Source organism: Cariama cristata, unplaced genomic scaffold, assembly GCF_000690535.1.
Source record: "Cariama cristata isolate BGI_N322 unplaced genomic scaffold, ASM69053v1 scaffold12604, whole genome shotgun sequence".
NCBI lineage: Eukaryota > Metazoa > Chordata > Aves > Cariamiformes > Cariamidae > Cariama > Cariama cristata.
This window is the reverse complement of record NW_009613558.1, coordinates 1-20,941: the sequence shown is the minus strand read 5'-3', so window position 1 is coordinate 20,941 and position 20,941 is coordinate 1. Positions and strand designations below refer to the sequence as shown.

The 20,941-nt window shown below is 36.5% G+C and overlaps 1 protein-coding gene across 1 annotated transcript; it reads left to right on the top strand.

The window, feature by feature from the left end:
• Positions 1-2,871: 2,871 nt before the first annotated feature.
• LOC104160842 (cyclic AMP-dependent transcription factor ATF-2) lies at positions 2,872-16,321 on the top strand. The gene is made up of 6 exons (XM_009699075.1): positions 2,872-2,940; positions 3,583-3,652; positions 6,103-6,199; positions 7,961-8,079; positions 10,142-10,270; positions 16,139-16,321. Exons 2-6 carry the CDS (start codon positions 3,605-3,607, stop codon positions 16,319-16,321), a joined length of 576 nt encoding a protein of 191 aa, XP_009697377.1. The 5' UTR covers positions 2,872-2,940; positions 3,583-3,604.
• The last annotated feature ends 4,620 nt before the right edge of the window (positions 16,322-20,941 follow it).

Below are 20,941 nucleotides of genomic sequence, written 5' to 3'. Positions count from 1 at the left end.
TTTGTACCCCCCCCCCCCCCCCCTTATACTCGCTCTTAACTTTCTTGGTGTGGGTTGTGAATGTTGCATCTTATCCTTCTGTACGCTACCCAGAGTCTGGATCTGTCTTCTCTATAACAATACATTAGGTAGTGCAAGACAGCAAGTAGATCCTTCCTTAGCCTTCCTTCTCCATGCTGAACAAACTTTGCTTCCTGATATTCCTCTTGCTTGTGATAGTCCAGCCTGCTAGCTATTTTGGTGAGGCCCCTGCTGGTTTCTCTGCAGTTTGTCATCTGTCTTGAGGGGCTCAAAACTGGACACAGCACTCCTGCTGTAGCCTCATGAGTGCCACATAAAGGAGGATAATCACTTCTCTTCATCTGATTGCTATGCACTTGCTAATTCAGCCCAGTAGGCTGTTAGCTTTCAATGCTGCAAGCGACGTGATGCTGAATCGTGTCCAGTTTGTTGTCCACCAGGAGTTACAGGTTCTGCCCCAAAGCTGCTTGACAGTGAGTTGGCCCTCAGCCTGCACTGTTGCATGGAGTTAATTCATTCTAGGTGCAAGCTTTGCAATTGTCATTGTAATAGGTAAATACAATCCTTGCCATTTTGGCCACATGAACAAATGTGAACCCTTTGTTTTCCCATCCTGTCAGACCCAGTTTCTGTTTAGATGTATAATGTCTGAGGTCTTGCTGGAATGCATGAGTGAACTTCTTTTAAGTGCAAAAATTTCAGTGCTTCAAGATACTTTTTTTTTTTTTTCCTCCAATATTAGCTGGAATCCCTTTGCAAGGCATTACCTCACAAAATTCCTTGTGGTCTGCAGTCAAATAGTATTACAAAGATCAGGAAATGAGTTTATCTCCAACTTTTTTCCAGTAAGTTTGCCAGGAGGACAAGACATTTTTTCTTTTTCACAAGGATTGATTTTTGATTTATAAACCAGGCATTCAAAATTCACAGGCTTCACAAACCAAAACATGGAACCAGATAATGACTTCATATGCAATACACGTTTTGGTAATATTCATTTAAAAGAGAAAATGAGCAGACTTGAAAATTTGATCTTTACAGATTATGACCAGAAAAATACAAACAGTATGGATGGGCTAGATTTAAGGCTGCTACTATGCACTTGTCAAAGACCAACAACAACTTATAGTAACAGAGTGGGAAAAGTGCCCTACATGCACTTTTGTTAATTAGAATCTTCATCATTTGGATTAAAAACCCCCCAGGATTGTTTCTTACACCTTCAGACATTTCTGATATGGATATAACTCTTCTGCTCATAATATATATCCTTATGTGCATATTGTAGCCATATAAAACTATATGGTGCTCTGTGATCAAAACTTAACAAAGCAAATTCCTTTTGAGATCTAAAGGAGACTGTTGGTTTTGAACCTGCATTTTAAAAAAAAAAGTGACTGGTTTAAAGCTGAACAAGGATAATAAGCTCATGGGATAGCTTTTAAGTGTCTGTTGAAGTTCCAGATGAATATAAGCGTGTAAATCCTAAAGCTTCATTGAAAAGGGTCTTATTTTTTACCCTGAAGCCTTAGTCACGAGTGTTCAGACTTGTCCATAACCTTCTAATACTCTTTATTGGTGACAGTTCCAAGTTCATAGTTGTAACAATTCAAGAAATATTTCATCCCTTCAGAAAACTGAGACAGATTTTGAACTCTTTGCAAAGAACAGCAGAATAATCTCCATCGCCAGTTTGCTTTGGCATCTATTATTTGGGACATAAATGTTTCCTTGAGTTGTCTGTGCCAGAGACTCTAAAGTTTCTGGCAGCCATTCATCTCTTCTTGGCTTGTGATCTCAGCTCAGTATCCTCATTCAGTTGAACGTGTATATTTAGAAGTGACGCTTAGGAATTTCCTCCACTCCATGTTTTGCTGCTTTGCTGTTCTGTGCCAGTGACCAAGGACACTGGGATCTCCTCCTTGAAGTAATGTCCAAAAAGTCTATACCGTAGTTTTTTACTGTACAGGCACAGGCAGAAGAATCAAGTAACATGTTTCCTACAGATCTCTGAGGTATTAAACCTTAAATTATTTGCTTACACTTATTTGATCTGTGTTGTGTCTGGTGCTACATGGTGTACTAGAAGTATACATTCTTAGGATGGTTAGACAGTTTCAGAAGCCTCTCAACTTTTTATGACCAGCCTGCTGGGGGAGAGATGGATTTATTCTACTTACTGTCTTTAATCATAAAGACATCTTTATTCGTCTTTGTTTGCTTCATCAAGCTAAGCAGTGTTCAGAATTAACATTGTTAGATCTCCATACAAATACTCATATTTAAAGATGAGTGTATTTCCTCCAGGGTAAAGCCACAGATGGGTTGAGAGTGCTTGTCATCTCCTGGCTAATTAGCTAATTTGGTACATATATTCCCATCCTTCCCCCTGCTCTGTTACTTGACCTTAAAACAAGATAACTGCAGTGTTGAGATTAGTTACTCATCGCTATTGGGTTTAGTGATGTGACAACAATATTTTGATTTTGTATGTTTATTGTACCAAAACTTTATTACTTTTTGTCATTGATGTCACAGCATCCACATACTAGTTTTAGGCATTGTCCAGCACAGGTTGGCTCAATCCCATCTATGTCTCTCTTTCTCTTCCTGAAGCAGAGTGATGCTACCTTGCGATGTTTGTTTTGTGCTTGCAGGATGAGAGAGTAGAAGCATCTCTGTCAGAGGGAAGGCATAACTAATTAGAGGATGTATTGAAGTAAACAATTTCTTTGAAAAACTGTTGTGTTTCATGGGCAAATAGTGGGTGTTATGTCATTCATCTGTACAAAATCATGTATTATTACATGTTTAACATGCGTAGTAATTAATATCTTCTTTAAATTACAGTTCATTGCCATGAAAAGGAGGATATGATAGTTTGCCCTGTGAAACAGGTTTATATGTGAAATCTGGCAGGTATGTGTATTAGTGTGTGTGGTAAGTATGCAAAACAGCACAATATACAATTAATAAATCTTTTTTACTTCTTAAATATTCTTTAGCATGTTAGTAATTTAGTTGTATAGCTGAAATGTTACTAAAGTACATGTTTCTGTAGTTATATTTGTAAGAGTTTACATGAAGGGCTATCTGCTAACTTATCTTTAAAGATGAGCTCTAAAGATTATGGAAAGACTAGAAATCAACCACTTTTTCTCATCTGTTGGCACTATTCTTGACTACTTGGTAGTGTCTGCTGCTTTGTTCTTTCTTTAGTTGCGGGAACTGGATCATTATTACAATGTATTTTTATTTCAGTACCAAGTTGTCTTACTACGTTTTCAGATACTTTTTGCCATTAGTAATGTTAAGTACAAATACTTGTCTTTCCGACTGCAGTGTATTGTCAAAACCTGTTATGTCTCTATTGGGTTTTGTGTACCTTCCTGACAGAGCCTGGAATCCAGACTCAACTTGAATCCTGGGTATTTAGATTCTTAGTGTGGCCAGAAGGCAGAAGTTCTTGCCCATGGAATATTCAAATATCCTGTGGATATTGATGTTTTGGTAATTTGTTGCAATATTTGTAAAATTTGTTCCATTCTCATTTTAATACAGGTAGCACAACGACCTGTGGAATATGAGTGATGACAAACCCTTTTTATGCACTGCCCCTGGATGTGGCCAGGTAATGGTCTGACTGGAAGTTACTAACATTGATCAAATAAAAGTAAAACAGTGGAATGTATTTCTAGGGATCGGAGAAAAGGGGATTTATGATAATTGGTAGGAAGTATCTATGTTTTGCTGAAAAGCAGGTAACAGCAAGAATTTCTAGCATTTTGTGTGTTTATTCAGAAAATGTTATCCATAAAAGAAAGAAAACTAGTTAAATTACCATTTCTGAGCTGAAAACAATTTCATTTGTTAGCCCTGCTTCATCTACTTTCATTAGGAAAAAAAAATCAAGAAACATCCTAATTTGTATCTGGTAACCTGTATTTTTCGGAATATTTCAATGTTAGTGGGGAGCTCCCTGTGAAGCTTGCTTGTTGCTGTTCTTCACAACTGTGGTGACTGCAAATATTTAATGGCATAGTTTTTATTTATGTATATTTTTGTGTATAGGAAGATGCTAACAGTATGCATGCCACAAAATGAATTTCAATTCCTATTGTAGTTTTAATGTAGTCTGTTGAATGGCATTAGTAGATATAGAGCTGAAAGTGAGCAGAAACGTAAAAATATTGAGTGTTTTAGCAGATGGTTGCTTAAAAGGAAGCTGTTTTAACACTGTAATTTAGTAATCTGAAAATAAATGAATTTACTTTATCTGTTGCATGAGTTGGACATCCCTGCATCCTTTATATAGAATTAATTTCTTAAGCTGAATTCTTTCATTGTATTATCTCTGCTGCCTTTATATAGAATTGATTTCTTAAACAAGCTGTATTTTTTCATTGTATTAGTGCACTTGGATTTATTTGAGTTTTGAGTTCAAAATATTTTCATTTTTATTCTGAAAACTTAGTTTTTATGATGAATGATAGCATTAATGTTAGATTAATGGAACCTTCTGTATTTAAAGCAGGAAAGGACTAAGATTTCTTATTATGTCTAATATGTTCAGGGTCATCAAAAGTAACAGAAGAGGACTACCTTCTCCTAAGCAACATGTCTGTCCCCATCCTATTTGAATGTCATTTCGATGTAAGCTTTGTCAGAAGTGTATTGGCAACTAAATCTCATAAAAGACGCATCATGGGGCTAAAGCAATCCTTGATTCCAGTGAAGGAGAAGAGAGAAGTTCGTGTCCCTGAAAATGAGCAAGGCTTCTCCAGCTGCCAGCTCATACTATAGAATAGAGAGAGGGAGTCAGGATCTGGAGATCCTGTTCCCTCTGAAGGAACATAGTGGGGACAGAAAGATGTCCTTAAGTCTTTTAGCATGATAGAACACCAGAGTTTCTGGCTTGTGCTGTATCTAGAGATAAGGCACAGGAGCTAGGGAGAGCAGGCATTTGAAACCCTTGGCAACAGAGTTCCGACAAAAAAAGTGCCTGGCCTGTATCACCCTGTCTTTCAGTGGTCCAGCATTTTTAATTTCCATCTCAGCTCCACGTATACATGTCCTTTCTCACAGAAATATTTTGGATGACTGTACTCTTGAGGTCAACTAAGCTTTCTGTATTGTTTTCTGAGAGATGACACTTGGTGTGTATCTGTTACAAGAGAGATGTGGAGTGACTTAAATTACTGAGGAACAATCGGAAACATAATTTGGGATGCAAGTGTTCAGAAAGAAAAGTAAGAAACTTAATACTTTGTAAAATGTGTTCCTTTTGGGAAACCTGGATCTTGGGAAACATTTTCTAGATTATCTCAATTTAAACACTAATTTTATCCACAATTACAGATACATAGCAAATTTCAAGTTAGTAAAAGTAAGAATATGTATTTTACAGCACCTAGTTTGTCTGCTTACTGCTTTTTTTATAGAATATACCCCAAATTTGGGGGGAAGTATGCACAAAACCAGCATACTTCTGAAAACTTGAGAGATTTTAAAAATGCTGGTGAGTTTAGTTCATTCACAGCTTTTCAGTTGTCTGACATAGAACGGGAAACACCGGAACAATCTGCCTCTTATTTTGTGTAGTAAATGGTCAGGTGCAGGAGCTTTATTTTATTTTTACGCTATTAAATACAGTGAAGTCTGTGTTTGTGATTACAGATCAATTCTCATTATTGTGATAATACACACAATACAGAATTCAAATAGTGGTAATCAATTACTAAACATTGTCAAGATGCATTAGTATAGCAAATGGCTGTTTGCTAATGGTTGATGAAGTCTGCAGCACTCTGAAATTTTATCTTGGACTTTTGATGAATGCATGTACTTACACTACCATTTCCCTGATACCATTACTGTTTAGTTACTATGAACATCATTTGAGTTTTATACTATTTCTGATTGCTACGGTTGACCAATGAACAATATGTTATCTGCCTAAGAGGGTTGTCTGTTAATGTGGTAATGGTAGTTTTACATGTTGTAAAAATTACTTTCTGTAGAATTGTGTTTACTTTGTTCACACTCAGAATTACAATTATTTCTTAAAACTTTCTGCTGCAGCGTTTTACCAATGAGGATCATTTGGCTGTCCATAAACATAAACATGAGATGACATTGAAATTTGGTCCGGCTCGTAATGATAGTGTCATTGTGGCTGGTTAGTATATACTTTTATAACTAGTTTATTCACTTTTCTGCTGGAATGGGCATATGTTTTATGTATTTTCTGTACATAATGCATAGATGTGTGTTAAGAGAATATGAAACCTTTTCACTGTAGTTGTCTGCATTGTGTCCTTAGGCAGTATTTTCTTACATAATTAGCTTTTGTCAGAATTTGAACCCAGTATTATTCTCCATGAGTAACTTCTATTTGGATCTGATATATAATCTAAATATTTTTCAATTATCAATACTTTAATAATTGATTGAATCATGTAATAAGCGTTCAGTAAGAACATACACTAATAAAGGCTATGCCTAAGAGGATCTGTAACTAGATTAAACTGTATTTAAGTTTTAATTATTCGTTGAGATTACTTGTCTCTTAAATTTTAAAATTTATAGTGTTTTTTACATACTATGGTGACATTTAGAAGAATGAATTGGTAATTATTCTTTAAATGGGATAGTAGAAGAAAGATAAAATTTTTTTGCTTTAATTTTAGTTTAAATTCAAATACTTTTACTGTATTTCCGCCTCTGAATTCATGGTATACCCTTGGTCAGTTGTAACTAACTTTTTTTGTTTGTCCAGGATCAGAGTTAATGACCAATGAATGATTGATCACATTATAAATTTTCAAGTTCTTGAATGAAGATAGCACATGTTAATTATTCTAAAGTTACAGTCAGACTATTTTTTTTCAGTTGGTGGAACAGCCTAAATGAACTTCACAAAGGCTTTCAGACGTTTTCCAAATTTTTTTTCCTTATAAGTGGCTAATTTGCTAGGACGAACGGACAAAAAAATTGTTACGCTTGAACCAGCAGTTACAAAATTCTAAACATGATCCTCAGCAATTATACCATAAGAAAGGCAACCTGACAAATAATCAGGTGTTTGAGAATGAAACCGTGTCAGCGTCTGTCTCTTTGCAACCACATTCCAGTGTATGAACTGTTAGTTATAAATGCCAGCTTATGTTAATAAGGTGCACATAATACCACTTTACAGTATTTTAAATCCAGGTAACTTTGTGGCAAATGTGGTTAATTTTGACCTAGTAATAATAGTGAAATAAGGGCAATTTATATAGTACCAAAAACTTTATAGAAAGACTTTTTTGAAACTGCTTCATGCAGTAGTCACCCACATACCAGAAGAAGTCTTATGATTCCAGCTTGACTACACAGGCATCACAGGAGTCAATACGGTCTTGTGTACAATATCACACTTTACTTCCTTTTAGACGTTCCACGCACTTGAAAGTAATCACTACTGTTTTCAGAATATGAGAAGAAAGAAGCAAACTGTCCGTGAGCTGTGCATTTTTCTCTTTTTTTTTCTCTCTTTTTTTTTTTTTTCTCCTTTAATTAAAGCTTTCATGTAGTCTTTATCTTTATTTGAAAATAGAACCTGCTTGCTCACTGAAGTGATCTGCTGTGCTAGACTAGGCAGTTGAGAATAGCTCCCTCTGGTTTCTGGACGCAGACAGAAGAGATGTTTTGATACCCTCCGAAAACTGTAAGGGGCTTCCCGATGTGCAAACTTGAGTTGGTTGTCTCCAGCAGGTGGAGTATGCCTGCTGCTTGGCCTCCCTGCCAGACGGAGAGGAGCCTGCTTGCAAGGCATGAGAGTTCTTAACCACGTCGTCTCTTTCTGTTTGCTTTTATTCTGAAAAATATTTACGATAAGTAGGTTCATAAATGGTGTTTTAAAAATAAAATTGTGGGGTTTTTATACACTTCATTTCAGATCAGACACCAACACCAACTCGATTCTTGAAGAACTGTGAAGAAGTGGGCTTATTCAATGAATTAGCAAGTCCTTTTGAAAATGAGTTTAAAAAGGCTTCTGAAGATGACATTAAGAAAGTATGTTCAAAAAATTTTTCTTCTCAGAGCTTCTACTTTTTCATATCAGAAATTCCATTTTAAAAAGCAAACTTTGGATTTATTTATTGCCTTCTAAACTATACCAATAACCATTTGCCAGCTGCTTATATATGTTGTATGGAGAGAATACAAATCTAAGATTACTCTTCTGAAGGTTAGTTTACCTATTTAATTTTGCATAGTTAGCATGGGCAGTGGGACACATTGACTTTGTCTTAGTTCTTTAAGTATCTAGGCTATACCTGTTGAAGTTAATCATTAGCTTTGATTGAAATTTCATTAGGCCCTGAATAAGCAAAAAATAAGTCTGAAATTAAAGAGTTTTTGCAGAAAGAAAAACATTTACCAGAAACCATGTGAAAAGTATAGTGTGTGAACACCAATTATTTTGATGAGCTTTAAAATACCAATGTTATTCTAAGAATCAATAGTCATGAGAGTTAAATACTGACTAAATTTAAAGAAGTGTCAGTAATTTGGTTATGATTATATTCACTATGTGTTGGAATCACTTTTGCCTAGAAATTAGTGACCACAACCTACATCTACTTTTTTTTAATGTACAAAATTTAACTATATCTGTTTAGCAACTTCTTGTTTTTATGAGGAACTTCCCATACATTTAAATATGGTTTCTTCTATTTATTTTAGTACTTCCCAGTCATAACTGGTTAGGGGCCCAAACATGTGGACACTTCTGCAAATTAAAAATTTTGCTCAATGTCTCCTTTGAATAATTTTGCCTTTGATTGGCTTCCATAGGCAGTGATAAAAAGTACATTTTTATACTCACATATACAGATTTTGCAGAATCAATATCTGCGTGTTCTTTGTTTCAGTAAAGATTTTAATAGATACTTGTGAATAGGATGGATTATTATCCATTCCTGACAAAGCTTCACCCTTGCTTTGTTACCGCAACTTTACCAAATCATGATTTTTTAAATTTGTTTTTAATTGGTGTATGCTAATTCTTGAAACACTTCACATGGTAATACCGATTCTGGATTTGCTAATATTGTATTTTCTGTGTAATTCACCACTGCCTTGGAGGAGGTTATAGGTATTGCAAAGTATTTTAAACATTTTAACAATTTCTTAAATTGATACTAATTTTCCAAGCTGCTCTCTGTGTTATGAGAAGAAACACATTTCTGCCATATCTCTGGTTGATTAATATACATAAACGATCATGGTGAGGGGTGGAAAAATTCACCATAATAGCACACTTTCTGCGGGATTGATAGTTTAGGTTTTTTCTGTAGTATTTCATATTCAGATGTGGTATGAAAAGAGATTCCACTTTTAACAATCTTCCCTGCCTATTAGTAATATATTCTCCAGGAATTGAGTTGAAAAAAGTGTCTGGAAGAACGTAAATAGATGATGAGCTTTGGGGAAATTTTCTTCCAAAAGTATTTGGATAGCAGAAAGTATTTGGATAGCTAGATAGCTAGAAAGGAGTATAGACTTTCAAATCTGTAGTATTGCTTTAGGTATTTTTGTAACTTAATTTCTTTGTGGTATTTCAGATGTCCTGATGGATTTTTATCTGTGTAGTATTATAAAAATTGCTTTTTTAATAATTATTTGTTGCAGTAAGTTTAAAAGTAATTGTCCACAGTGTGTTTCTTGATTTGGAAATGTAGTTAAGATTTTGCACTTTGTAGCATGTGATATAATAATATATAGAAGGATAATACCTTCTTTTAACTGTAATTTTTAAATGTAGCACAGTCCTTCCTCAGCTATAATTTTCCTGTGACTCTTGGGAAAGGAGAACTTTAAGAGTGATTTTAATTCTCAAAAAGAAAATACTTAGTTCGACATTGGTGTTGAAAGCCAAAGTGTTACTGAAGATTGGAGTTTGTGCAGATGCTGGAAAAATAGCCTTGACTGGTAATGCATCTGCATCAAGATCTCCCAAACATCAGCACCTCTCCGTTGTTATAAGGCTGATATTTCTCTTTAGTTGTTTACATTTTCTTGGATATTTTAATTTTTTAGAGATTGGATGATTTTGTTTTACACTTGCTCTTAGATGCCTCTAGATCTGTCTCCTCTTGCAACGCCAATTATAAGAAATAAAATTGAAGAACCCTCTGTTGTAGAGACAACTCATCAAGATAGTCCTTTACCTCATCCAGAGTCTACTACCAATGATGAAAAGGTCAGAACCTTTTTTTTTTCTTTTTGGAATTTATTTTTTCAAATCTGATGATCTGCAAATTTGTTGTGCATGATGATAGCCACGCTATTTAGTTGGTTGAAAGGAACAGAATTTTCCATTGCCATATTCCTGTGGATATATAATTCATTTGTTCAGTTCTTTGGTTAGCTTTGCTCACTGCAGTTATTTCTTTGCCTCATGCTGGCCATCCGGTAAAGCTAGAAAGGAAATAAAATTTAATATTCATGCAGTGTTAGAAAAAGCTAAAGGGGCTCTTTATTTTGTTCTGTGCATCATCATTCATAAAAAAGCAAAGAAAGTTCCATTTCTTTGATTTTTTTTTTTTTAAATAATGTCAACAGTTTGTGCCTCTTCGTGTGTACATTTTTATGTTTATCCTATGTTTTACCATAAGTTGTTCTGTAGAACAGCAGGCGATGTTCTACAGAAGTGTACAGGGTTGAATGGGCTATCTTTCAAAGCTAAGTGCCAGATAATTTTGTTTCAAATGTTATAGTGTTTAAGCTATAACGGTATGTTTAAAAGTGGTAATCTCAGGCATTTGCTTGTTTAGTGTTTATTCAATGCTCATACAAGGCTGAGGTATTGTCTGTCACTAGAGGATGTTGCAGTCAAATCAGTTTTAGAACTATTGCTCTAAAGGAGAATGATTTAATAGTAATGATAACTTCGATATATGACTTGCAATATTTTCATCATGTGGAGTTCTCTTGAAGACAAAACGAAGCAAAATCAGTGAAATTTAATTAATTACTTCTATTCCTACTTCAGTAAATAAAAATATTAGGAGCAGAACATCATAAAGCAATATGGTTGCTCTAGACAGTCTTTTTTCTATGCGTGTCTTCACTGGGCAGTCTGCATTTGAGGGACTTAGCTACCTTATTCCCAAAAATCAGCAGGACTTTTTAGGATCACAAGATAATTCAAGTTGGAAGGGACCACAAGATTTCCTCGTCCAACTTCCTCCTCAAAGCAGGGGTTAGCTCTCAGATCAGACTGAGTTACTCAGAGCTTTGCACAGTCTGATCTGGAAAGCTCTGAGGAGGGAGGCTGCACAACCTGTCAGTGCAACCTGTTCCAATGCCAAGGTATCCTTGTGGTGAAAGTGGTTTTCTTTGGATCCAGTCTGAACCTCTCTGGTTTCAACTTGCACCCCTTCTCTTATCCTGCCAACAGGCACCAGTGTGCGAAGAGCCTTAAGTGTGTGACAGAAATGTAAGAGTGTTTCAATTCAGATTTGTCTTTATAAAGCTTGGCTGAGTTTTATTAGTTAGCTAGGACAAGTAATCAAAGGTAATCAAGGCAGTCATGTAGTCTCAAAAGTAGTTTAAAGGAATAAATGTAAAGAGCTGCTTAGATTGAGCAAATCGTAGTCCAAATCTTAACTCTTTTTTATTTCATTTCTTTATTTCAGAGCTTAGTTTGTTTTTTCGCTGTGAATACTTACTCTTAATTTTGGCAGGAGATAATATTAATATCTTTATACAGTAGTGATTCAGTATCTCATTAGCATCATTACAAGCGAAAATTATCTCTCAATGCTTGGCAGTACTTACAAACTTGTCTCATTCATGATGTAATTTCAGTGTTGTCACTGTAACAGTGCTGAAGTGAAAAGCTGCTGCTGCTCAATGCTGTTCTGATGTCTGATTGTAGAGGCAAGCTGAGCAAGGATGAGGGTGCTGCTTGGAGTGTGCTGCTGCTGAATGTGGCCTGCAGAAGTTGAGAAATGTGAGCAGAGCATTGCTATTTTCTCAGTTAGATTTTTATATTCTCCTTCTATAGATGTATTGAAGGAGGGAAGTTTTGGTTTTTTTTTCAGGGCATTGCTGGTTTTAAAATGTATATGCCACTGTAAACATTTCATTGGCTGAATCTCTTTTAGTAGCCTTAAATGATTACAGCCTGTTAATGTATGTGCAAGACAGTTCTAATTTTCCTTGTAGTTGTCGAAGGAATTTCTTAGAGACTCTTATAAATTATACTTAATTCTTTTCTTTGTTTTCTGAGAGTTCCCTGAGTTCTATGAGGCCTCATTAAGAGTTGATACTCTGCTTTGAAATAGACCAAGATATCATTAGAAGTATATAAAGCCTTTTAGCCTTAAAATAATAAGCAAATGAAACATAGTTTTTCTGTAAGAGCTTTCAAACTCATTATAGTTGCTTATTAACAGTACTTTAAAGGGTGACCTTCAACAGAGTTTGACAAGTTGCTTAGTTGTCAGATAGCTAATTGCCTAACTTAACTATTTGGAAGCCAATTGTTTTCTTTCAATAATAATCAATTACAGTATTAGTTCTGGCCTTCTACATTTATGTATAAAGGATTCTGTGTATTCATTGATAGCATTAGGAAGTTATTGCATGATACTTGATTTTAGATACAAAATGCTTGCAAATATGCATCTCTGAGAACACTTCTTAAAGTAACTATCCTCTTCTGTAAAATATTTTCCAATTCAGTGGTTTTTAGTTTCAAGGATAAAAGAGTTGGAGAGGTCCTTTCAGTAAGTCTCTAGTATCTTTGAATAGGCTTAAACTTCTTTCTTGTGAACGTAAGATAACTTTGGCTTAATCTCATGATGGCAAATTCATCTCTCTTTCTCGTTCTTTAGCAGAATATATTTATGAACTATTTTATTTCAGACAAAATTTATACTTCATTAGTGCAATGCTTTGATGACCAATTAGTATCTTCTATCAGACTAATGTGCCTATGGTTTTGACTTTATATGCTAATAAACTGTCAGTTTCCTTTAGATCCATACTACTTAAATCTGCAGCTCCTGTTATTGCGACATTGTTGCAGTAACTAGCATATGCATGCATTTTTCAGAGTATAGCATAGAGCAATGTAGTGTAAGAAGTAAAGAGCAAGTTGAAAATAGCTTGTTTTCATCTGTATAAACACACTCATCAGTAAATGGGTTATTCCTCTAGTGGTTGAGGATTGTTTCTGATCTTTTAAACAAAGCACAAATGCTGTCTTTAATAACACAGAAAAATAGTCATGTGCATGCGAGGTTTCTGTTTTCAGAATTTTATAGATTTATTTCAGAATTTGATACATTAATATTCTGACCATTGCTGAAAACTGGTTTCCATAGAGCTCTTTGTCTAAAAGTTGCAAATTGCCTTTTTCCTAGTAGGGGATCAAGCCAGGGAGAGACCCTGTTTTACAGTCAGTATTTATTAGAACACCCATTAATTAAGCTGTTATTATTAATAGTCAATAAGTATTCACAGAGTGCCATAACTTACTCACTCATACATAGCTACCTGGTTCAGCAACATTTGGGAGGCCAATCCCAGCTGCTTACTCAGAGGTGGAAGGTTGTACTGACATGCCAGTGACTTTCTAGGTAGGTGTTCAGAAAGCGTTCAAGGTCAGGTTGGATGGGGCTCTGAGCAACCTGATGCAGTGAATGATGTCCCTGTCCATGGCAGGAAGGTCGGACTAGATGATCTGTACAGGTTGCTTCCAACTCCAACCATTCTATGAGTCTATGGACCCCTTGAAGGACTTTGATTCTCTTATCAAGTGTATATACAATCCTGCACTCTTTCTTTGCATATGACAGCAGCTGTGGTTTTGGATGTTGTCTGAATTGTACAGCATACAGATTCAGTTGATGTTCTGAGTTTATGAATTGTTGCAATTTCAATGGGGCTGGTTTTCTTTGAAGCTTATCCGTTCCTGGGAGACTTTCACACACTGCCTCTCAGCACTTCTCTTTTTGCCTTCTGTACTTTGGTAGCTATTTCCTCATCCACACACACAGGTACTTACAGAAGCCACTGGCACAAATCCATACAGATGGGTCTGTTATGGCATTACTGTTGTTGAGAATGTGTGAATATCTGGTGAGTTTACATTTTTGCATTAAAGCTATATACATGGCTCCATGGCTGCTGTTAGCCGACTGTCTTTTTCCTCTTTTTTATGGAAATTAGAAATACTTTGCCATAGCTATTTATTCTGCAATGTTCATACATCTAAATTTATATTTATACACACACTTTTATATATATGAGGTTGCCGTGTATGAAGATGTTTCAGGTGAAAGGAAGAACAAAAAAAAGAGTTCTTAGAGCTCCGTTGGCTGTTAGGAGCAAACATGCGTGTTCCTGTGTCAGATCCTGCAATGGAAATGGGCTTTCTAGTGGCCCCTTGCACACAGTGATGAAACAGGTAATAGTGACAAAACAGCAGGCAGGAAAGGGTGAAGCTGATACTGGAGAAGAATGACACAATATTAATTTCTGAATTGACCATTGCCAAAAGATTATCAGGGCAAGTATTCTCCCTGTATGCCTTCCTCTAATTTCCCACAGTTGAGCAGTTCAGTCTCCTGTATGTTTTTCCTGTGACTCTTCTCACTGGATAAGGTCTGTATAGCTGTTACACCAGATTCCCTATTTGCAAAGGAGTGTTTAATCCTGTCCTGAGGATATGCATATACAGTGTTCAAATATTGTAACATTTATAAATACACCAGATTGATACTAAAGAAAAAATTCTTACTTTCCTCAATATGGCTCATTTATTCTCCAAGAGCTCTCATTCACTGTAAATAGTCTTTTAGGTCCCTTGGGGATAAGTGTGAATGAACTAATGAACCCTGATGACAAATCTAGCCTTTGAGCTTTTGGAGGGAGAAAATTTAATCATCTAAAGGCCTTTATTTTTTAAAGCCCACAGTTTGCCACTCCACTTACAGTTCTGTGAAATGCTCAGAAGAGCACACACATTTTTCAGTGGATGTATAAAAAGAAAAACGATCTGTAAAACAGCTAAGACCTTACTATTTAAAGCTTTGTGGATGAATTTTTAAAACTTAAGCTTAATTCAGAGCAAATGGTAATCAATGTAGCCTATACAACACAGGTATGAGATGTTCTCTTTGAATTACAGTTTAACAGTGGAGCAACTAAAGTCTGCTGGTCTTAAGCGTGTAGTTCTGTGCCATTGATTCCAGTAGCTAATGTCAAAAGAATAAGTAACTTGGAAGAATCCTGTCTGAAGGTAAATCTGAAGTCTGACGATATCAAGGATTTCCTGAGAAGGAAGGCATTGGTTACAATAAGGCATTTCTAGGTTTTCAGAGACAGCAAATCCAGATACTATATTCTAATTGATAATGTACTTTACCTGATTGCTAAGGTAAGAACCATAGGCAATTTTGTCTACTATTTACTTGCAACTAAGGGAATTTAATTTCTGTGCTGGAATAATTTCTTCTGCATCAGGATATACGTATATTTTACAAAGCTATGAATGTAACACTCCCAAGTATTTTTAACTTAGTAGCACTCTAGTTACTAAAGAGAGGTACATGGGTAAAGGATGAAGCCTTAAAGAAAAGAGAGATTTATTTTTTTTTCCTTTTCACTGAACCATAAAACTCTTTTGTTTCTCTTGTTTAAATCCGGAACAGTGGACTGAAACTGAAATGTACATAAGGACAGCATAAAATGTTTTCCTTATTCAGAGTGTGGGTAGACACAATGGTGCTGATAGTGCCATCTGTTTCTTGGCAAAAAAAAAACCCAAAACTTAATACCTGATCAAAACTGAATTATAAGTAATAGTAGCCTTAACATAGCTTGAGCCAGAGTTTGTCATAAAACTAAAATCACTGTTGTTGGAACATTTTCGCTTTCGTTTAAGTGATTCATCCAACGGGGCGGGGGGTTGAATGTTTTTAATTGTATAACTGATTCCATTTGCATAATGTTATAGAAATTCTGATTTGTTCCATCAAACTGTGTTCATTTAGCAGTTGGAATTAATGGTCTATAAATGTATTTTACAAACTGATTAATCTTTGTTTTTCCTTAGGAAGTGTCACTGCAGCAGACAGCGCAGCCCACATCAACAATAGTTCGTCCAGCATCGCTACAGGTTCCTAATGTACTACTTACCAGTTCTGACTCAAGTGTTATTATTCAGCAGGCAATACCATCACCAACATCTAGTACTGTTATTACCCAGGCACCATCCTCTAACAGACCAATAGTGTAAGTTACATAAATCTTAGTAAAATATTTTCTTACAGAATTTGGAAATATTTTGTCTGGTTTACTTTCAGTTACTGTTTCTGCAGTTAATGTACAAATTTGAGATGCTTTGGTGTAATGTGGTGCTTTACTACATATGAAACATACAACTTCACTACATGTGAAATATAATTCCATGTTCTCCACATCACTAAGTTCATATTTTTGATCACCAAATAAATATTGCATTACGACTGTAAACAAACAAAAAAATCAATTTGAAATAATATGTAAACTTGTTCTCTTCTCTGGATAAGTTTTCTTTTATATAGTTCATTCCTTTTTCAGTCCAGTTCCAGGTCCTTTTCCTCTGCTGTTACATCTTCCTAATGGACAAACCATGCCTGTTGCTATTCCTGCATCTATCACAAATTCTAATGTGCATGTCCCTGCTGCAGTTCCAGTAAGTAAGCATGATGCTATATTAATTTGAAAGTGGAGCAGATTTGCATAAGTGCAGCATAGAAGTTTTTTAAGCAGCTTGATAGCTGTTTTGGCTTCAGAGGGTAGTGCTGTCATATGCTCTCTATTATGATAACATACTCAGGTTTTCTTCATTTTTATACTTTATCTGGTCAGCTTGTTAGACCTGTCACCATGGTGCCTAGTATCCCAGGAATCCCAGGGCCTTCCTCCCCACAGCCAGTGCAATCTGAGGCTAAATTGGTAAGTGAAAAACTCCATTATTCCTCAAGAAGAATACTTGAGAAATTAATTAAATTCTATTGCTTTTTAAAACAACTTTAGTTTTCTTTTGTTAGTCTAAATTCTACAAGTACAAATTTAATAAAACCAGAAAAATATCACCTGCATTTATTTTAGTTATTTCAAATTCCAGCCTATGTTGGTTCTGTTGTTAATGGTCATTTTGATCTTATTTTCAATCGTTCTCTTAAGTGAACTAGATTTTTAACTAAACTCCTTCTTACTTCTTGTATTGGATGATAGGAAATGTTAGTTGGAAGAAAGACAAGATTAGTAGCATGTTAACAGTGAACACCACCTTCAGAGAAGCAGAATGTATTTCATCCCAAAGGATATGATACTACTTAAAAAAAAACAAGGAAAAGAAGCAGGTTTTTTAGCAATGTTTTTAGAATCTCAACTGGATATAGTCCATTTGGCAAAAGTTTTGTAATTAGATATGTATTACTGACATAGTTCGGAAGTTGTTTTGTGTGGAGGTTGTTTCGGTTGTGTCGGGGCAGTTTTTGGGGTTTGGGGATTATTTGGGGGAAATCATGAGTAAAGCAAGTAGAAGAAAGTTGTGGGGATTTTTAAAATATTAGTAATCCAGTTATGGTGGTAGTTTGAATTAATCAATTTCTTGAAAAATTTTCTGCAACATTAAGTAGTTCTCTGGTTTTGCTGTCTTGTTTATTTGTTTCAGCTGTTCTAAAGCAATAGAAAATCTATTATTAAACAATAATTAACCCATTTGTGTGTTTACAAGATACCTCTGTAAACAGTATCTGTCTTGTGAAGTAGTTCCTTTTCTGACTCTTCACTTTGTGCTAAAAAAGAATCAGGAGCACCTGCTGGATAAAATATATTTTTGTATATCAGTATTGAGAAGTAGGAGGATGTCCTTAACGTCCTTTGATATCTCATTTCTCTCAACCTAAACCAATGGGCTTGCTTTGTTTACTCATTTTCTCTCCTTAAACCACAACATGAAAAACAGTGAGTCTGGGAATACTAATTATTCTGCTGTCCGGAGTAATGGGATTCCAGTATAGGGGGCACATTAGACCACAATCACAAAAAACTAAAACTATGGTGGAGACCTGGCCACCAGTGCACTGTCTTTTCCTAATGCTGTCAGGTCTTCCTTCATTTTCCTCCTCTGTTGAGCACAATGACTTTTAAAATAGTGTGTAGAAAGGGACAGAAAGGAAGGTCTGTGTCGCCATAGGAATGGGAAAAGGAATCTTTTAATACCTGAGGAAATAGTTAAATGTAACCAACTTTGATGAGAGAGAACAAAGTAACAAAGTGAAAACAAGAACTGTTTTCTCAGAAATTGCACTTTCCTTAGGAGGCTCATGTGCTGAATTCTGCTTTGTGAAATCCAGGATGAATTGGTTCCAAATAATTTTTTCAATGGGCAAGAAATTAGGTTTTTAAGCGTATTGCTGAGTGATTTGCTATTACGAAGCTTTAAAGGGAGGAAGGAAATACATGTATGTGGTGAAGACTTTGATCTCACATTGGAAGAAGCAATCAGATGCAAAGAAAAACAAAGATCATTAGACTTAAAATTTAACAGTCTCATTAGTCTTCTCGTTAGAATTTAGCTAATATATGCACTTCAGTGATTGCTTATCTTTTTTTTAAGTGAGACTGTAAAAAGGGTATTTGCAATATTCTTTCCTTTCGTGTTGCTTAATATAAAGCATGAGCAGAATTCAAGAATATCAGAATTATGTGTATTTCTTATGCTCATTTGCTTTTATATAGTGCCTATTCACAAAAATAAAAAACTTAATTTCTTATCACTCCTAAAGTAAAAGCAATTTAATGAGAAACTAAATGTTTTTGTAAAAAAGCTTACAACAGGAAGCCTAACTCACTGTGCCATCTGATGCATTGTTGGCAGATATGTGATGGTTTGTTAACTGTAAAGTTCCATTTGATTTTTAAAATTTAAGTCTTTGTGATGCCAAATCCTTTCTTTTTCATGTATCTATTGAAGATAATTTTGCTTGCTACATACTAAATTCTGCAAAGGTGTGGTAATCAGGTTTATTTTTCACTTGTGTTCCTGGTTAAATGAACAGGAGACTTAATATTTAGTTTTACAGCTACTTGTTTGCTTTTTATTTCATTAATAGTTCACATTTAAAGTTGAAATATAAGCTATTACACTGAAATTTAATAAGTGAACAGTGTATGTTTCATCACAGTATATATTTCATCTGTTAACAGTATACTGCAATTTGTGGATTTATTGGTATGTGTAAGTTAGCAGAACACTGGGAACGTTTCCTGTGGCCTTTTGCCTACCCTAGCCATGTTTCTCCTTCATGTTGGGAGGCAATCTTAAAGGGCAAAGGAGTCCAGGAAGGCTGGACCTTCTTCGAGACGGAAATCTTAAAGGCACAGGAGCAGACCATCCCCGTGTGCCAAAAGATGAGCCGTCTGGGCTGAACAGAGAGCTTTGGCTGGAACTCAGGAAAAAAAGGAGAGTTTCTGACCCTTGGAAGAAGGGGTAGGCAACTCAGGAGGACTACAAGGATCTCCTGAGTTTATGCAGGGAGATAAGTCGAAGGGCCAAAGCCCAACTAGAACTTAATCTGGCTACTGCTGTAAAAGACAATTAAAAATGTTTCATAAATACAGTAGCAACAAAAGGAAGGAGCCTCTCCATCCATTATTGGATGTGGGGGCAAACATAGTGACAAAGGAGCAGGAAAAGGTTGAGGTACTTCATGTCTTCTTTGCCTCAGTCTTTAACAGCAAGACTGGTTGTTCTTCAGGTACCCAGCCCCCGGAGCTGGAAGACAGGAACGGGGAGCAGAATGAAGCCCCCATAATCCAAGGGAAAACGGTTAGCAACCTGCTACACCACTTAAACACACACACCAGTCTATGGAGCCAGATGGGATCCACCTGAGGGTACTGAGGGAGCTGGCAGAAGTGCTCACAAAGCCACCTTCCATCATTTATCAGCAGTCCTGGCTAACTGGGAAGGTTCCAGTTGGCTGGAAGTTGGCAAAGTTGACGCCCATCTATAAGAAGGGCCAGAAGGAGGATCTGGGGAACTACAGGTCTGTCAGCCTGACCTCAGTGCTGGGGAAGGTTGTGAAGCAGATCATCTTGAGTGCTATCACACACCACGTACAGGACAACCAGGTGATCAGGCCCAGTCAGCATGGGTTTATAAAAGGCAGTTCCTGCTTGACCAACCTGATCTCCTTCTATGACAAGGTGACCCACTTAGTGGATGAGGGAAAGGCTGTGGATGTTGCCTACCTAGACATCAGTAAAGCCTTTGACACCGTCTCCCACAGCATTCTCCTAAATAAATTGGCAGCTGGCGGCTTAGGTAGGCGGAGTGTTTGATGGGTAAAAAACTGGCTGGATGGCTGGGCCCAGAGAGCTGTGGTCAACGGAGCTAAATCCAGTTGGCGACTGGTCACTAGGGGTGTTTCCCAGGGCTCAGTTTTGGGGCCGGTGCTGTTTAACATCTTTAAAGATGATCTGGATGTGGGAATTGAGGGCACCCTCAGTAAATTTGCAGATGAGACCAAGTTGGGTGGGAGTGTCGCTCTGCTGGAGGGGAGGAAGGCTGTGCAGAGGGACCTGGACAGGCTGCAGAGATGGGCTGAGACCAAGGGCATGAGGTTCAACGAGAACACGTGCTGGGTACTACACTTGAGCCACAACAACCCCATGCAGCGTTACAGGCTGGGGCAAGAGTGGTTAGCAAGGGGGCAAGCGGAGAAAGACCTGGGGGTGCTGGTTGACAGCTGGCTGAACAGGAGCCAGCAGTGTGCCCCGGTGGCCAAGAAGGCCAATGGCCTCCTGGCCTGTATCAGCAATAGTGTGGCCAGCAGGACCAGGGCCGTGATCGCCCCCCTGT